This window comes from Xenopus laevis, chromosome 6L (genome assembly GCF_017654675.1).
Source record: "Xenopus laevis strain J_2021 chromosome 6L, Xenopus_laevis_v10.1, whole genome shotgun sequence".
Classification (NCBI taxonomy): Eukaryota; Metazoa; Chordata; class Amphibia; order Anura; family Pipidae; genus Xenopus; species Xenopus laevis.
This window is the reverse complement of record NC_054381.1, coordinates 17,590,580-17,610,119: the sequence shown is the minus strand read 5'-3', so window position 1 is coordinate 17,610,119 and position 19,540 is coordinate 17,590,580. Positions and strand designations below refer to the sequence as shown.

The window sequence follows — 19,540 nt, the reverse complement described above, 5'->3', positions numbered from 1 at the left end:
GTCCTCTGCGATGGCACACCATGTCTGGTGACGATATTAATCAGTGCCATCTATCTGAGAAATGAGCAAGATAAATCAGAAAGCTGTAAAATGCCCTTAAATTATGATGGACATTAGCCTGGAGATCATCCAAGCATGCGGCGGGGAAAGCATAATGGGACGTACAATTCGTAGGTGCGTGCAGATGAATTGCTTTACAAATGATGTTTCCCTTGCTGTGTTTTTATTTTAGAGTGTCATGAACATGATGCATGTTATTAGCATCCCGTACTCCCTTATGAAAGTGAATCCATTGTCTTGGATACAGAAGGTCTTCCAGTACAAAGGTAAGTGAAATAACGACTCCTCTGTCTCTTGTGCGGGGAAAGCCAGGTTCTCGAGCAGGGTTTCTCAGACTGTCGGACCTAGAGAGAGCAACTGTGCTCTTGTTATTTGAAGAGCAATGCTCTCAACATCTCAAAAAGGTTGACATTTCTGTTAACTTAAAAAACTTGGCTCCCCTTGGACACCCCTTGGAAAGCTCCAGCTGACGTAAGGTGGTCATAGCAGAAATGGCACTGGTGGGACCTGCTGCTCTCTTGTGAGGCTCTGTTGTAGTCCTATTGAGGTCCAAGTTGACTCTTTGCTCCTCATATATGAATTTTCTATGGGATCAATGTATATAATTATCATGTTGCAGACTTATATAGACCTAATTGTAATTTGGTCAATAATATTTTAAATGGGTGTTGCCTATGATAAGTATCTGGCCAAGATGAAAATCTTTTGAAAAGCTTTTGTTTAGGAAACTTTCACCAAACAAAAATCCCAGGATCCTTGATCAGAGGCATAGTTATAGAAACAGCAGACCACCTAGTGGCGGTGGGGTGGGGGGTTCCAGAAGGACAGACGGCACCATGTAGGTCACTCAGGGGTTTAGGTAATGGGGGTCTAGTATTCTCATTACACTAATTTAAAGGACAAGATAACTGAAATGAAATGTATCCCAGACTGGTGTTCCTGAGCAGCTATCTGTAATCCCAGCCCAGTTGGACAACCCCAACCTAGTGTTCTTTAATTAGTGTGGAACCTTCATCTTGACCCTTGAATATTGTTTCCATACTCTAAATTTTCAATTCAGTGGCAGACATCAATTATCTGTTGGTTGCACTCACTTTATATCAGTTGGTTTATAATGACTATCAACAAATCAATAAATAGATTAGAGTCTACAAGAAAAAGAGTAATAAAAGCAGTATGTAGAGGAGGCACCGCAACATGGCAGGCATTTGCTGGTGTCCTTTAAGGAAGCAGTGCATATTAAAGCACAATTTTGGCATTGTCTCACTGTATGGCTAATGACATTAAGGGGGTTACTTATCATAGATCAAGTTTTAGAGGTTTGTGGGGGGTTTTTATACCTCAAATAAACTCTATTTTTTTCCGATTTAAGAAAAAAAACTTGGATGGAAAAAATCTGTGAATGTGAGGTTAACAACTTGAAAACTCGAATTAATCGAGTTTTCCATGAGCAAAAAAACCTCAAATTGCTCAAATTGATGGAGTTTTCAAGCCAAACCCACGAAAAACACTCCTGAAGGCTATTAACATCTTCAAATGGCTCATGGGACCTTTGTTATTGAGTCCTACATGACCTCGACAGGTTTTAGATGGTGTATTTTCAGATTCAAGCTATTTTCAGCTTCGGCTATATTAAATCTTGACAAAAAAAAAATGTAACCGTGAAAAATTCAAGTGTTTAATTTTTAACCGGAAATTTCAAGTTTTGACTGAAAAATAACCTTCGAAATTTTTCGGCTTAAATACAACTAGACCAATTAGATACAAACTTGACCTTTAATAAATCTGCCCCTCAATGGTATGTGCATTGTTATGGTCTTACCTGCTCTCCCACCAATAATAGCACTGTCTCTCCTTAGCTAAAGTTGCTTGTGTGAAATCAAGGGACATGCACTGGGCGTTGGTCGCACACCGGGACCAGAGAGACATCAACCTCTCCTCACTGCGCATGCTGATTGTGGCTGATGGTGCAAACCCCTGTAAGTATAACCGCCCCTATATCTTCTTTGATTCTAATCATGGTTTCAAAGACGAGTTCTTGCTTGGAACCCAAGATGGTGGGAAGGTAGTGGTAGTTCAGGGGTGTCTGAAGGTTGAAAGATGGGGAGATAGACTGAATGTGGTCTAAAAATTTTTAAATATTGTAACCATTTACAATGATATTATTCTGTTGATAGAAGTTAGGATTATTATAGGAAATGAAGCAGAGACAATATAACTGTTGAAAGCAGTGATTCTACTATTTTTCATTTTATTTTTTTAACCACAACGGATTCCAAGTGTGAAGTGGGTAAGGGGCAAGCTTAGAGTGGAGCATCTCCATAGGTAGACGACTTGACTGGACAGTCCCTGTAATTGGTTGGTGTCACCAGAAATGACATCATGCTGGGATCTCGAGCAGGTCTCTCAGCACGGGGCTGCTCTTCAGCATTGTAGGGAATTTGGCCCAGTGACATTCGCTTGATTGCGTGTTCTTTATTTCAGCACAATGGAGAAATGGAATATCGCTTGATGTTATCACTTTCTATTTTTATAACGGGTAAAGCCTCCCAAGAAGAAGTGTGTAGTGCAGATACATTTCTTCCCTGTTTACTATATGCCCCTTTTATATGACATTGAAGCAGTGCAGCAAAATATCAAATATTATTGCTTTTTTTGTTTCAGATATGTCAAGGATTTTAGAATAAATCAAGCATTAACATTGGCACATTTACAGATCTATATTAAAAGACATTGATTCTAGTGTCAGCATGATGCTGATGCAGATAAATAACGATCATGGCGGAGGGAGTAACTCTACCTCTGTTGTAATATATATATATATAGATATAATGTCCAATAATAAACCACACTCACAGGACTTAATAGTGAATAAAAAAGGTTTTTTATTCAACGTTTTAGCCCTTCAACTTGGGCCGTCTTCAGGATATGCAAACCCCTCACAAACGAATACCATATTTAAATTATAAAATTGGTGCCAGAAAACATCCGGTGATGACATTTTATACCAATTAGGCAATTTATCATGCCCGTGTATGGCGGCTTCTGATGGGTCTTCCTGATCGATATCTGGCCATGATATCGATCAGGAAGGTTTCATTTTTCCACCGGTCGGATCCCATTGCTCCCCGTTGTAATCTGTTCGGTCGGCCCTAGGGCCGAATGTTCGAATTACCCAGATATAGCCCCGCCGTTGGTGGGCATATCGGGGAAAAATCTGCTCATTTGGCGACGTCAGACGAGCGGATCTCTTCATGTATGGGCAGCTTTAGTCGGTCTGTCATACAATACAAGACTGTCGTGGACTTGTGCCTGGGAACACACCAATTTTTGACACTTGTGCCTCTGGGCTCACATACCGCCAACTCTGTCCCAACCGAGTTCGATATTATTCTAACATAACTGTGGAAATATCACCTGGGTGGCGGTTAAAAAAACAATACTCACGGCTCAATTCTAGGGGCCGAAACGTTGCATAAAAAATCCTGTTATCTAAAAATATTAACTAAGTAATTTTTAGCTTTTTTCCCCCTTTGTCTGGCAAAACAGTCCTGTTGGTTGGATTCTTTAGCACTCTTAAAGGGATACTGTCATGGGAAAAAAAAATTTCCCCAAAATGAATCAGTTAATAGTGTTGCTCCAGCAGAATTCTGCACTGAAATCCATTTCTCAAAAGAGCAAACAGATTTTTTTATATTCAATTTTGAAATCTGACATGAGGCGCCGCTAGACATATTGTCAATTTCCCAGCTGCCCCCAGTCATGTGACTTGTGCCTGCACTTTAGGAGAGAAATGCTTTTTGGCAGGCTGCTGTTTTTCCTTCTCAATGTAATGTAATGTGTCTCAGTGGGACATGGGTTTTTACTATTGAGTGTTGTTCTTAGATCTACCAGGCAGCTGTTATCTTGTGTCAGGGAGCTGCTATCTGGTTACCTTCACATTGTTCTTTTATTTGGCTGCTGGGGGGAAAAAGGGAGGGGGGTGATATCACTCCAACTTACAGTACAGCAGTAAAGAGTGATTGAATTTTATCAGAGCACAAGTCACATGACTTGGGGCAGCTGGGAAATTGACAATATGTCTAGCCCCATGTCAGATTTCAAAATTTAATATAAAAAAATCTGTTTGCTCTTTTGAAAAATGGATTTCAGTGCAGAATTCTGCTGGGGCAGCACTATTAACTGATTCATTTTGAAAAAAATTTTTTTCCCATGACAGTATCCCTTTAAGGCATGGACCTTCACATTTACTGAAAGACCCCTTAGCTAGAAAACCTCAAGTCCCAAGCATTGCAGATAATAAATTGATTTCCATACATTCATTGTCTATAAAGAAGTGTATGTAATTCAGTTTACTGGAACTTAAAATCCTCCTGCTCATGTTATTGTCCTGTTGACATCATTGCAGAAGCATTATTCCCATCTTTTTGTTGTTAAATGTTAGCACTTGTTTTCCTTAATTTTTCCTTATTCTGGAAAGAAATTTATTTGCTAAATACATTAAAAAATTATAAATCAAACGAGAGAAGGAGAAAATGTTGTTGCTCCTCTACCCAACAGCACAAAGGAAAAACTCTAGAACGTCCCAGTAGCATAAATAAATGGGGTGCGTATGCCACAACGAGGAGGCCCTGGGGAAAAAGAGACCCATATCTGTGCAGAATAGGTGGTGGCCCCATGTATATCCACTTGACTTTCTATGCCTGGTTCCTTGGCGGTTGCACAATAGTCTATTGAGAAGATGGTACTTGTAAGTAGGGTGGTTCAAGGGGATCTCCTTGATGTGGGAAGAAGAGGACCTGTATATAATATACATGGTTAATAGCACTGGATTTTTAAAATATATCATTCTATGAAAAGTGCAGCACACTGAGAAGCGTTTACAAAAATCTATGAACATTTTAGAAACATTGCTTTAACTATATCTCAAATTAAATACTTGATCTGGTGATAATGTAGGTGGTAAAATGATACACCAGCCTTTGCTTACAGTTCTTCCCCTTATCTTTATTTGCTTCTCCTGTGAATGCCGAGAGGAGATGAATGTGATTCTAGTCTATTCTTTAATCCAGTGCGGCGCCCGGGGAAAAGTCTAGAGAGGAACCTCTCGGAAAGTTGTTGCTGTTCTTTAAAGAGTCCTTTATCTTTGTTATCAAAGGCCCCGTTGATGTGACGGCTCTCATAGCATCTTCCCATTGTGCTTTGTCTCCAGGGTCCATTTCTTCTTGTGACGCTTTTCTCAATGTCTTCCAAAGCAAAGGTCTGCGGCAAGAAGTCATTTGTCCCTGTGCCAGCTCACCGGAGGCTCTTACTGTAGCCATAAGGAGGTACTGTACAATGTGCGCTTAATGAGACGGTGTCAAGTACAGACGCCTGGCATGGGTTCTTAATAATACCGCTCATCAGAATATTTTTCATTTATTGCTAATCTCCGTGTGGGGAATTAATGGGCCTGGATAGTTTTCTTCTTTACGGTTAGTTGCATAAATTGACAATTAAGGAGAAAATGTGGTGCATTTTTCAGTGTCATTGGCAACCTGCAGGTTCTCCACTTACTGGGCAATCAAGGCCTCTCCTGATTCTTCCCTCGCTGCATTTCCAGCCTGCCCTTTCTTTGCTGTTGACTATTTAGTTTCCCCACTCTGGGAAAATGAGGCTGTGGTGGAATACTCTGTTCTCTGTCTGTAGTTTCATTTCCAAGAAGAAAATGAAAAGGGTTTCATGCTGTGCGTTCAAGCTCACTCCCCACTAAAATAGCATTAACTGGTTAGCGCTAGGTGATACATCATTTCTTAATGTGTCTCTGCCCCCCCATCTGCTGCTGTTAAAATACCTCTAGAAATGTAGAATTGTACATTAGCCAGGGAAGTGGTTTCAATGGGTTTGTTCTGCAGGACGGGAAGAGACCTTTATATGTCTTCTTAATCTATACCGTGAAAGATGGTGCAGCTCATCACAGGGTGAGGAGAGCAGCCCATGGAACCTGGTTAAATATTACAACCAGCCTCTTATCCCACAACAACTGTGTCCCAGCACGGAAATAAAGTTCAATTATTTTCTAGTACTTTTTAGACTAAGGTGGCAGCTCCTTGTGGTGGGCACTTCAGCTTGGGTTGGGCCTATTTGTCAACTTCTTGTTGGCAATTTTCCAGTCTGTGTGTGTAAACCCTTCATTCTGGAAGCTTGTGTGTGTATAATCTTCATCATGCTATCCTGTGTGTTATTATTATAACACTATTGTGTGAGTGTGGTGTGTGTGTGTATGTGTGTGTGTGCAACCTTCATCGTGCATGCTTTGTGTTTGTTTGTGAAACCCTCATCATGCGTGTGTGTAATTTTTATAATGTTAGTCTTCCTTATTTTGTAGTCTTACATAAAATGTAATATCCTGCCCTGTGGGTGTAGGTAAACTTCATCTACTACAGCGATCCCCAACCTGTGGCTCACAAGCAACATGTTGCTCACCAACCCCAGTCCACATAGTGGCTTCCAAATAGCCAACCACAGCCCTTATTTGACATCCCCTGGAACTATTTTCATGCTTGTGTTGGTCCCAACTCTTTTTACATATTAATGTGTTCACAGGTAAAAAAAAAGTTTGGGTCACCCTTGCTCTACTAATTGTCTGTGTGTGTAACCTTCATTATATGAATTTTGCTACCCCATGTGTGTGTGTAACTTTCATCAGATTATCATGTTTCTATTTAATGTATCCTTCTGTTAATTCTTTGCCCCCTGAAGTCTTTCATTGTAAAAGTTCACCAGCTGTCATTGCAAAGCCAGCTGTTGCTTTAACCTTTAATTGAGATGTATGGCTGCAGATTGTTTTTGGTGACGAACCGACTGCTAGAGTCGGAAATCACTTTCCAAGTCAGCTTGTGTCATATGACCTGTTAGAAGAATGCAAATAATTAGCCCCAAATGGAAATGCTAGGCATGCTGGCTAAAAATTACACAGCGGAACCTCCAGGGGACTGGAAAGATGCTGAGCGTTTTTTTTCTTTCTGTTCCAGCTGCATTTTCCTGGGCTATTTGAGTAACTAGATATTCTCTGCGTGTCATTGTACTTGCATTATCTTCCAATTTGCGGCTTAGAGTGAAGTGGGAATGGAGTAGGTCTGCTCACCCCAGAAAATCACTCTGACATTTCAGTGTGGCTAATCTTCCAAGGAAGGCAGTTTATATACACTCACTGTGGTTATATATAGAGAGAGAGCTACCAAAATAAAATAAACACTTGTGTAAATGAGGGATACAAAGTAGACTGAATACAGAAGAGGGTCCCTAAACTGCTCCCCTCATTGGCCAATATCTTGTCTATCAACCATGGTTGGAGAAAAAGACCAAAGTAATTCTGTAATAGGGTTGGCTCTTGGAGAAGTTTGGTATGAGCTACGATGTAGATTATGCAAATTGCATCATCCATTAGTGGACAAAAGTTGGTTCAACATGGAAGACGATTCTGCCCACTAGTGTTATACGTATGTCTTTAGCAGTGGTTGGGAGATTTCAGTTCCCCTATAGAGGTCACACAAGGTTACAGATGTATGAAAACACTTCTAAGTCATTCAGCCATGGTTCCATCAATATACAGAACACTGTATTTGCTGTTCATGCTAAGGTGCTATTATCAAGAAGAACATATTGTCAATCTCTCCAAATCTCATCCTAATGGTCTTCAAGCTGAACTCCCCCCAACCACCTCCAACAGTCCAAACCCATAGTTTGGAAACCAGTGTTCTAGAGTGTAACTAGGTTTATCATAAAGCCAAGTCTACTAAGAACTTTACAGAGAAGAATCCCATGGCCATATATGTCTATGAAGATTCTCATTTATCCAGGACATGATAAACGGTATCTAGCAGAATTAAGTCAAAGTCAATTGGAGTTTTAGAGTTTTCTTGAAAAGTGGCTTCTTCAGTGCAATTGAAGTGGTAGGGAATTCTCCGGCATAAACCCTTGAGGGTAGTAAAGGAACCACTGTGATTGGATGTCTATGACTTTACTACCCTAAAGGGTTTAAGTGCCAGGGAATTCCCTATCACTCAACTGAAGAAGCCACTCGGATGAGTGGAAAAAAAACTCTAAGTCTAGTTGCCTTTGACTTCATTCTACTAGATACTGTAATCCTATGGTCAGGCTTATGGTGCATAAACCTAAATATGAGTAATAAGGCATTTCATTACATGGGACTGGATTTCTTTTTTTTTCTGCACCGTCCCACTAGCATAGATCTTGCTTATGTTCTTGTCCTTTGATAAATGTGAATTTACTTTATTGGTCACTAATTGTCTTTTGTCATAGGCCAACTGACGACAGCAACCAGCCACCAGGGAGGGGGGTTTTATCAATGCAAGGCCTCACCTATGGCGTCATTAGAGTGGACTCGGAAGAAAAGCTCTCTGTATTGACAGTGCAAGATGTTGGGACAGTAATGCCTGGTGGTAAGGAAATTAAACAGTTATTTTTTTTTATATTCACCAGTAAAGTTCAATTTGCACATAACTGGTCATGCATGGTCAAAAAAACTGATTTTAGTGGGTCTACATTCTCAGCCAAATGGTTAGGGCACTAAAATAAGAAATAGAATACGAGTACTTAGACCCAATGGACGTGCTATTGGAAGTGGGTCAATAAATTGCAGACTTCGTCAACTTTTATCAGTCCTTGTATGGCTGCCATTAGATGGCTGGAATTCAATTTAGATATATAGCAGCTAGGTTTATATTTTACAAATTGGGTTGCGTTCATTCACCGGCCATATATGAAATCCTCTCGCCTACAAGTCTAATTATCAGTTAATTTAGATGCATATTGCATGCGCCAGCAGTCAGCAGAATGCATCTGAAGCATTTGCTAATTAGACATGAAGGATGTGGATTTAATATGCAGCTGCTGTTAAGGGGACCTATATGGCAACCCTATTCACGACTGAGCTTAGCTGGTTAGTGTCAGGAGATACTGGGAATGGAGGTATCTGGATACCTATAGCTTGTGTCCCCTGCATAAGGACAAAAATCATGTTATTGAGATAGTAATGGTCATGTAAATCCACAGACCACAGATCAATATACAGAATAGTCAATTTTTCATTCATGCTGAGGTGCTAGTATTAAGAAGAACATATAGTAATCCTCTCCAATTCCCATCCTTGTGGTCTTCAAGCTGAGCTCCCCCCAACCACTTCTCCAGGCCTCCAACAGTCCATACCCATAATTTGGAAACCAGTGGCCTAGAGTGTAAGTAGGTTTATCATGAGGCCAAGTCTACTGAGAACTTTACAGAGAAGAATCCTATGGCCATATGTCAATGAAGATTTTCAGTTATCCAGGTCATGATATAAAGTATCTAGTAGAAGATCTAGTGGACTTTTAGAGTCCACTATCAGGGTATACTGGGAATGGAGGTATCTGGATACTTATAGCTTGTGTCCCCTGCATGAGGGCAAGGAGATGTTATTGAGATAGTAATGGTCATGACCAAGGGCATAAACAGCACAGATGAGCTAACCGCATTGTTTAGCAAAAGAGAAGGAGAAAGATGAGTTTACACAACAGTGCTAACAGCTGCTCCCTGCTCTAAAGCCACAGCCGCCTTCATTTCCCCCTGTAAATTAGCCTTCTAGGAAAATCGACATGACTCGCTACTATGCTCGAGCATTTCATAAATGAATAAATGTGCATCTGACTATTAATATACACAATGCAGGGAAATCTGTTCCTGACGAATTTGGGGGAGTGGGTAATCAGAAACCTTCCTTAATTATGAATTGCAAACGAGGTAACTATTTCTGCGCGATTATTAATTATCCACTTCATTGCAGTGGCAATGTTTCCATATGAGTTGAGTTAAATCAACTATTATTTCTTCCCCCCAAAGGAATACATATAATTTTCCACTTTACTGAGTATTTGTTATTTAGCTATTGTAACGAGCATGGCAAGCCTGGAATTCTTAAGCTTCTATTTTGCTGCATTTTTTTAAAAAAAAATGTAATGAAATTGAGCTGCAGACGCAGCAGGTATTATACACAGGTATTATAAGCTTAACAAGGACCAGCGATGACTTTCAACTGACCCTCCATTGTATTGCCATAGTCATGCCTGTTCTGTTGTTACAAACAGAATAAAATGAAGGCGTGCAATGTATGTACTGAACCCTGATGTATGATATATCTAGTAGAAGTAAATCTAGAGCAGCTGGACTTGCTGAAGACATTTCACTTTTTTTTGCTGCAAAAATTTTGGTCATCACTATATATGCTGATGATTTCCCGTACCAGTCAGCTGAACTGAAGAAGCTTCTCGGATGAGTAGTGAAATGTCTTCAATGATTACTCAGCAGATTACAGTCCAGTTACTCTAGATTTACTTCTACTAGATATACCATTGTCAAGGAATAGGTAGGGGACGCTGTAGAGACTGAAGGGAAAGGGCGAGTCCTTGAGGCAGGAGCTGTATGTGCCTAGGGAACACTTGAAGGAACAGGTTGATGAGGGCGAAAAGTCAGTCTGGATCAGGGGCAGAGCAGAACAGGATGGAGAGGGCAAAGATCAGGACTGGACTAGGCAGGAAGAAGAGGGCGATGACACAGGACAGGAACAGACTGGATGGGACAGGACAGTGCGGGCGTAGATCAGATCAAACTGGGGATAGAGTGCAGAAGGAGACTAGAGCAGAAATAGCAAGAGAATATAGCAAGACAGGACTGGAGCAGGATAGCAAGACAGGACTGGAGCAGGATAGCAAGACAGGACTGGAGCAGGATAGCAAGACAGGACTGGAGCAGGATAGCAAGACAGGACTGGAGCAGATAGCAAGACAGGACTGGAGCAGATAGCAAGACAGGACTGGAGCAGATAGCAAGACAGGACTGGAGCAGATATCAAGACAGGACTGGAGCAGATAGCAAGACAGGACTGGAGCAGATAGCAAGATAGCAGAGGGAGACTAGGGAAGCAATAAGACAGGGTACAAGGCAGAGCAGGTCAGGAAGCAGGAACCAGGATCAGGCAAGACAAGGTCAGTACAAGGTGAAGTCAGGGCAAGGTGGGACAGGAAGCAGAAATCAGGAACAAGCAAGGCAGGGTAAGATCAAGGTCAAGGCTGGGAAAGAACAAGATAAGGTAAAGCAAGACAAGACTAGACAAGGACAGGCAGACAAAGGCAAGGAGGAATAAGGGAAAAGGGGCAAGAGCTAGAACTACCTAGTTAGGGGTGCTGCTGCAGTAATAGGGAGAAACAATGCAATCCTCTGCCAAGGAGTGTTCTAAGTGCTGCCCTTTAATAGGGAAGAGTCAGCCCTGATTGGCTGATTGCAACTAGGCAGCAGCTGGGTTGGGGATGCAGAGGCCAAACAGGCTGCAGCTGAGCTGGGGCTGGCGAGGCCAATCAGGCGGCAGCTGGGTTGGGGGTTCAGACCAGGTTACACATAACGAGCAAACCTACAGGCTGCTCACCTGGCCAAATGGTTAAGGTATCGAGCCAGAAACCCAAAGGTCCCTGGCTCGAATCCAAGCAATACCTGACAACCATGACCTGGATGAACGAAAACCTTCATAGACCTAATGTATGATGTGCACAGCCTGAGACTACAGAAATAGGGGAGGGAGGTCCTAAAATTATTTTGTTGTTGGGCCTAGTTCCATTTTCAGACATTTCTTTTCTTGTCCGCAAAGATTTTGTTCATAACCTCTTTGAAACTCGTCTTCTCAGCCTTTCCAACATGGATGACCTAGAAATGTCAGTTGCAGACTCACCAATCATCCAATCACCATGGGTCTGCTGCAACATGAGTCATTTTCTTTTTGGGCTCCACTACTTTTCCCAACAAACTGAAACTGTGATAGAAACAGCAGCGCCCACTCGATCCTAGCTTCAAGTCTTCTCATGAGGAACATCTCTGATGGACAGTTGGAAGACATAACTAGTGTAATGCTAATATAAAAAAGAAAGATAATGAACATAAATAAAAAGAGGACCACAATTTAAACAAAACCTTTCAGTACATAATTTAAGGCTGTATGATAGGCTAATGAGGTTGAGGTAACTTAATTGTTTCCCCTTTGGGGCCCATTACTCCTTCCTATGTTATCCTTTTAGTCTTGTTTATAGTTGAGGATTAGGATTTCCCTAACCTACATTTTTCCTCTGTGTAGCTATTATGTGTACAGTGAAACCAGATGGGATTCCACAGCTGTGTCGGACGGATGAAATAGGAGAACTTTGCGTCTGTGCTCTTGCTACGGGTACATCCTATTATGGCCTTTCTGGCATGACCAAGAACACATTTGAGGTAAGTTGACAGAAGGACACCACAGGCAATCATAAACAAGTATAAAACCAGGTTAAAGCAAATGTTCTTGGGCAGGAAGTTCCAGAGGAGCTTGTTATTGTAGTGCAATGTGGCCTAATCTGATTAGAAGAGGGTTCATTCCTCAGGGCGCCAGCTGGTTATAATAATACAAACACAGGTTTAAATTGGTTGCATATATTGCATATGGTGCTGTTACTGTTTTACGTTGTTAAATGTATCGACTGGACCATTGCATGGAAGCTAAACCTTATGTCCTGCAAAAGGCCTCCACTTATTGCCTTAGAAGCTAAAAATTGTCTAAAAATTGTTTTAAAATTTAGGGTGTATACGTCCAACAAAAAAATTAAACCCATATCATTGCTTTACAGTAACTGACATTTTGGGTTGGTTTGGTATTGACAGTAAAGCTCCTCTCTCCTTGTATTACCTTTTCCGCCATATCATGGAACAACATGTTGGTAACTATTTAGAAATTGTCCTGTGTTTGTCCTAGGGTTGCCACCTGGCCGGTATTTTACCGGCCTGGCCGGTAAAAATGATGGTTGATCCCAATGTTATTAATAGAGAAAAAAGATAAATATATGGGAAGGCCGGTATTTTTTTCCAGAAAAGGTGGCAACCCTAGTTTGACCCCCCACAACACAGACTATATTTACAGCCCAAACAATGCAGTTGTTTTGGGTTGATATAAGTCCTACACAATCCACTAGCTCTCCCATTCACACTATGCAAAATCACTTTTTTATTTTGAAAAAAAAAATATAAATACTTCTGGGAATAAATAAGGTAGACTATGTTAAAGATAGTAAAGAATTAATGCTCTGTGCTCCAGAAAGGAGAAAGTAAGGGCCCATCCAGACCAATGTGCCCAGCAGGGATTTTCCTGGTAGCCCTTTAGGCCAGTCCGACCCTGGGTAGAGAAGATATTGACTCCTTACAGAAATTAATACAGTATAATAGAAGGAGTTTTACAGTTATTTGCATAGTACAAAAGACCATTGACCGTCATCTTTTATGGTGACTATTTTTTTAGATATTTGCAGCAGGTGCTTCATTATCGTATGTATTCAATAAAAGTCACAACAGAGGTCTAATGTTTTTGCCTATATCTCTTTTCTGCATACAAGGTTTTCCCAATGATGAGCTCAGGAGCGCCAATCAGTGAATATCCATTTGTACGGACAGGCCTTCTGGGATTTATAGGACCAGCTGGGTTGGTCTTTGTTGTGGGGAAAATGGATGGTCTAATGGTTGTCAGCGGACGACGGCATAATGCGGACGACATTGTAGCAACCGCCCTGGCAGTGGAACCGATGAAATTTGTTTACAGAGGAAGGTATGTTCTGATTGGAAACGTTGAAAGGCCATTTTTGGTGCTTTTTTTTTTTACCATACTGAAGTTATAGAACTGAATATAACTATCTTATTAAAAATAATAATTCTAAAGTTATTTACTTTATAGCTGTGTATTAGACATCCTGTGATGCACAACATGAAGGCAAAGTCTCAAAGCCAAAGTTGGCACCAGCTCTTTGTAGCAAATTAATTTCATTTTGCTTTACCTTTATTAAGCTTGTATGAAGGCATTACAGGCTAGGCCTGCAGTTTTAGCCATGCCTAAACAAACATTATTTTGCTGTATGTTGGCCACATGCTCCATATTAACTCTTACATGGCTCCTATGGTGTTTTTAATCCCATTACAAGTAGGCAGAAGAAAGTTGGCTTGCCATGATGTCATTGGGGGCATAGCCAACTGAACTGTTCATAGATGGCATAAATGTCACTGTCTGTGAGCCTGTAAGGGATATAGATAAGGTGATTACTGCTGACACTCACACTTACACAATTGAGCCCATTGTTCTGCTGAGAGCTGTCAGTCAAAGCTGACTAATAGAAGCTGCCCAGGCTTTGAATGGATCAGTTGCCATGGCACCCGTGTGTACTACCGATACCTAAAATGCTAGCCACAGATGGCAAAACGAGATTTAATCAAAGTATTTTTATTGCAGTGCATTTAATTAGATATAAATATTGATGCACTAAAATATTTAAACACAATCAGCCCAGGAGAGAGGCCCTCTGAAATATGCATGTTTTACTTCCACTTCACAATAGACCTGGGAATACTTTGTACACAGGAGAGGTCTTCACATTGCAAGTGTTAGTTACGTTGTGTACACAACTCTAATGTGGTTTCATTTTTTAATAATTCAATTAAGTACAGTTGTACTGGGCTTTTGAATAAATTTACAAGGGGGGGGGCAGTAGAGACTCATGCCTTGGGTGCGCAATGAGAGGGAAAGATAGTGTAGAGCAGCAGGGGTCTCACAGGCTGACCAACCAGGGGGTGATTGCATGTGGATCAACCACCTGGTGTGGAGGGGTGTGTGCAGGAAGTATGAGCCGAGCAGGTAGGGTTCTTGTAGGATTCTTGTCTTGGACACCAATACTTCTTGGCCCAAGTCAAAGTCTCCACCATCTTATGTGTACTTCAGTATGGCTGTTTGAGTATATTAATGCCAACTTTATTTTACTTCTTCTGAGTCAAAGCCCTACAGTCTCTGTGCACAGGGTTCCTCACAAAATGCGATGGATTTATGATCAATCTATTCTTTTTAGCAATATTGAACTAGATCCTTCTAATTGTCTAGACTTTCTTACACCTTCTTTGAGATATAGGAAAGGGCATTCTTTGAAGCAATACTGAACTAGATCCTTCTAAATGTCTAGACTGTCTTACACCTTTTTAGGAATATTGGGAAAGGCATTCTTTGAAGCAATATTGAACTTGATCCTTCTAATTGTCTAGACTTTCTTCTACCTTCTTTGAGATATAGGGAAGGACATTCTTTGAAGCAATGCTGAACTAGATCCTTCTAATTGTCTAGACTGTCTTACACCTTTTTAGGAAAATTGGGAAAGGCATTCTTTGAAGCAATATTGAACTAGATCCTTCTAATTGTCTAGACTTCCTTACACCTTCTTGGGAACATAGGGAAGGACATTCTTTGTAGCATTATTGAACTAGATCTTTCTAATTGTCTAGACCTTTCATAGACCTTATTGAGAATATGAGTGGGCATTATTTTTAGGGAATATAGGGGGCACTAGATAATCCAATCCAATAACTCTAACCTCACTGTGGCCTTGCCTTGACTAATGTGGCCTAATGTACCTAATGCATCTGCATAGTAGGAAGGATTCCTTCTCTGTCAGGAAAAGTTATGGAAGTCTTTTTTGAGGCAAGTGGTGATGAGTGAGTCATTTATTGAGATCTTATTATAGGCTGATGGAGTTCTAGCAAGAAATTGCATCTTTAGTTGCCATTATTAAATTCATTCCCTTTTGCAACTCATCCAGCCAGGAACCCTACCTGGAAGTTAAACCCTTTGTGCCCCAGCACAGTGTATATATGAATTTGGACAGTTTTCTTAGTACCATATTGAACAAAGCAGAGGAGTGGCTAAAGAACATCATCCTATTTTTCCGGCTTGGAGTCTTGATTGTGCTTAAATTAATGAATAAAACATATATTATATTAGTCTGGTATGGACATTTTGTCCAATAAAAAAGGGAATCATATGGGGTTGAGGGATGCTGAGGTGCCTGTCTCCATATTGCACATGCAGATATATGGAGCACTTTTATAGACAAGCTCTTGCCGGCTGTGTTAAATGAAATATTCATGTCAGCTAATACATTGCACTTTATAGGGCATTGGCTATAAATATTTTCAGACGTAGAAAGTGTAAGTGACCTGAGAATGTGTTGCCGCTGTTGGTGTAATTATCCTTGCAATGGTACATCTGTAAATTTAATTACATTGGCTTCAGTATAAAAAAAATAGAACAGTTTAAAGGGATGTCATGCATAAATGTGATATCAGCCGGACACCTTCAATGAAAGCCTCAAATTAATTTCTGTGCTCAGTTTTTTTTATTATATTTATACCGACCGTGGGCACCAAATGTGACTTGCCAACCAAGCAAGGCAAAGGAGAATGCTGATGGGCAAAATTGCCTGAGCCCCTTCTGTTTTCTCCCTTTTGTAGGACTACTAAATACTAACAGAGGTCAAAGAGGTGTGTTTCTCCTTAAATGCATGTGGTTGTAGATACACTTTGACCCAGTTGTCATGTTAATGTCAACTGGGTCACCATGATGCACATATCTCTATTCTGCACCCAGTGGAACTACATTCATTGAGTTAGTGTGCCACCTACTGCTGTGGTCACGGAGAGGGCCTTCTCTATAGTTCCAATGCTATCCCAGTTTTCCTTCTGCTGTGCTGTGGTCATGGAGAGATCCTCTCTATGGTTCCAAAGCTGCTCCAGTTTTATTAGATATTGGTGGGACAACTCCAAATCCTTGTAAGTGTTCTCAAGCCTTACCTTCCCACTCAGACATCATCACGCAGTATTTCTGACCCAACGGCTGAACTTGGCCAAGACCTGAGCATGCTACTGACCAATCTCATTCTCCTTCTGCAGGATAGCAGTGTTTTCTGTGAATGTGCTACATGATGAGCGAATCGTTATTGTAGCAGAGCAGAGACCAGATTCCACAGAGGAAGACAGTTTCCAGTGGATGAGCAGAGTTCTTCAGGTACAGGGTCTTTCCTTTGTCAAGCTCCACTAAATATGGGTATTTCTGTGGTGTGTCTTTAGTATATTCTGACAAATACTTGCTGTATATAATCAAGTTATTTAATGCGGACACGAAAACTCACATCTATGAAGTTCAACCTTGTGTCCAAGCTAAACCTTCTACATCTAGCCGATCCAGCTGTAGGCAAAAACCCATTCCAAATTTGCCTCTGATGAAGGGAAGAATTCCTTCCTTGCTCCAAAGGGAAAAACATACAAGTCCCTTGGATTAGTGCTAACCGACCCTTTCTTGAAACCTAATATATCTGCCTGTTCAACTGTTTCAGGAAGAGAATTCTGGAGAAATGTTTTATGATATAGCACAGTTGCCCTTGGAAAGGGCCACATGTTGGGTATCAATATAAACATTTCTGTGCATTTTTGGGGGGCATGATTCATCGATCCTTGACAAAGTGGTTAATGGTTGCTTAATATTATTTGTTTTTGTTTGTCCTCAGGCTATTGACAGTATACACCAAGTTGGGGTGTACTGTTTAGCATTGGTACCAGCAAACACACTCCCCAAAACCCCTTTAGGTGGCATTCACCTATCAGAGACCAAGCAACTGTTCCTTGAGGGATCACTTCATCCGTGTAACGTGCTGATGTGTCCACACACGTGTGTAACAAACTTGCCTAAGCCAAGGCAAAAGCAGCCAGGTAAGAATAGGACATGCTCTATTTTAACATTTTATCTAGGTTACTGCTGATGGTATCCAGACTGAGGGTGCTATAGTGAAATGTTTTAGTGATGAACTCCTCGTTTCTCTTACACCCTGGGGCATTAGCTTCACTTTACTGGAACATTAAGCATTAAGGATTAATCCAGGGCCCCATGTTCCTCTGTGTCAGTTATACTGATAGTGGCATCTCTATCAAACAGAGCAGCCAGTGTAATCAATGAAATAATATGACTTGATTGATGCCTTCTTCTTTCTCTTAGAAATTGGCCCTGCCTCTGTGATGGTGGGGAACCTGGTCTCTGGGAAAAGAATTGCACAAGCTAGTGGACGGGATCTGGGGCAAATAGAAGATAATGATCAGGCCAGAAAGGTAAAAATATTTTGCTTAAAGGGAATTTTTTTTAAATCAATCTAGGTAGTGTTTATAGTAAAATGAAATAGGCTTTACAGTATGAGGACATGGGTCTATTGATTGCACAAATCATAACTTTGCTGCTTATTTGTATTTATGCTTAAGAGTGGAAGCAGCCATGTTTTCCCCCTTTGTATAGTCATTCTCTTTAATTGCTCTACAGTAAACAATTCAATGCCATGGCAAGACTATGGTAACAGGGTGGCAACATGATGAAAAAAAATTAGGCTCAATATCAATCAAAGGGACATCAATAACAGTTATAGGAAATGGTTTCAGCCCTAATGGCAGTGCAAATATTCTCTCACAATGGGGCATAATTACAAAGGCTCCAGGTGCAAGTTCTAGAGCTGGAGGACTAAGGAGCTTAATGAGCCTACCTCATCCTGCCCTTCCATTCTCTATTCTTGGAAACAAGGGTAATAATGACTGCCATAACGATGTCTATCAAGGTTTTCAATCATCCAGGTCGTGGTATAGAGCTTTGAGAAACCCAACTGAGATTACTCAGCAACTCCAGTTGCTTTAGATGTGTGAGCATGATAATGCTTTCCATGTTTATATGAGTAAAGGAGTGGTGGGTGAATAAATGTTACACCACAGAGGTGTTCTTGAACTCAAAGAGCCTGAAGACAGTTGTGCTTACAGGAAGGGAAAATCTGATTTATTCAGATGAACACTACTTCCATGTCAGCGGCCTCCACAGCAGCAGAATTCCCTTTTCTACACCCTGTTGTAGTTGTTTCTAGTTGACTTGTCCCAGTGAGGCCACTGCTTCTCCTTTTAACTGGAGGTTCCTCTCAGGAGCTGTTTGTCATACTGGGACTGGTATATCCAGCAGCCGCGATCTTCTCTACCAATGACAACGAAACGACTCACAAACAGATCAAATCTGGTCATTATTTCTGCAGATCTGTGGTCTTTAATTCTATGGTTGCCAGATCACTGGGAAAACAAGGGGCACTGCAAATAAATGGAAGTTGTTAGGTGGGATAGCAATAAATCAATGCTGCCCTTCTGGCTGGATTTACTAGAGTGGGATTTCTCATGTGATCTTATGTCGGCCCGGATGTGGCCCCTACTGTGTGTTTCATCACACAAGAACGTCAGCAAAATTCAGTGAATGTATTGAGAACAAATTCATCTTTGACAGCAAAACAGTTGGATAGCACTGAGCTATGAAAGGGCAGATATTGTTTATTTGTGATGTTACTCTGTATAAGCCAAGAGTTGCATGTTGTTCATGAGAGAAAACCATGGAAATTTAGTGTACACGTGTACAATACCTGTTAATAACTGATTCTGTTTGGCGAGCTGGTCCATACTGCCACCATCTTGCCCTAATGAAGTGCTTCTCAGACTTTGGACTCCTTTGAGGTCTGACATTTGGCCAGAACCAATTTGGGTGAACATGTCTTTGCTT

General features: G+C 40.9%; 1 protein-coding gene across 4 annotated transcripts in view; it reads left to right on the top strand.

Moving 5' to 3' along the window:
• Positions 1-19,540, top strand: part of LOC108718748 (disco-interacting protein 2 homolog C) — a 278,249-nt gene that overhangs the window by 211,333 nt on the left and 47,376 nt on the right. For all 4 annotated transcript variants that reach the window (XM_041565809.1, XM_041565806.1, XM_041565808.1 and 1 more), the window contains 9 exons: positions 233-326; positions 1,920-2,039; positions 5,273-5,387; positions 8,365-8,504; positions 12,218-12,354; positions 13,503-13,711; positions 16,867-16,981; positions 17,481-17,682; positions 17,966-18,075. In XM_041565809.1, coding sequence (XP_041421743.1) covers positions 233-326; positions 1,920-2,039; positions 5,273-5,387; positions 8,365-8,504; positions 12,218-12,354; positions 13,503-13,711; positions 16,867-16,981; positions 17,481-17,682; positions 17,966-18,075 — 1,242 coding nt within the window. The remainder of the gene's footprint in view (positions 1-232; positions 327-1,919; positions 2,040-5,272; positions 5,388-8,364; positions 8,505-12,217; positions 12,355-13,502; positions 13,712-16,866; positions 16,982-17,480; positions 17,683-17,965; positions 18,076-19,540) is intronic.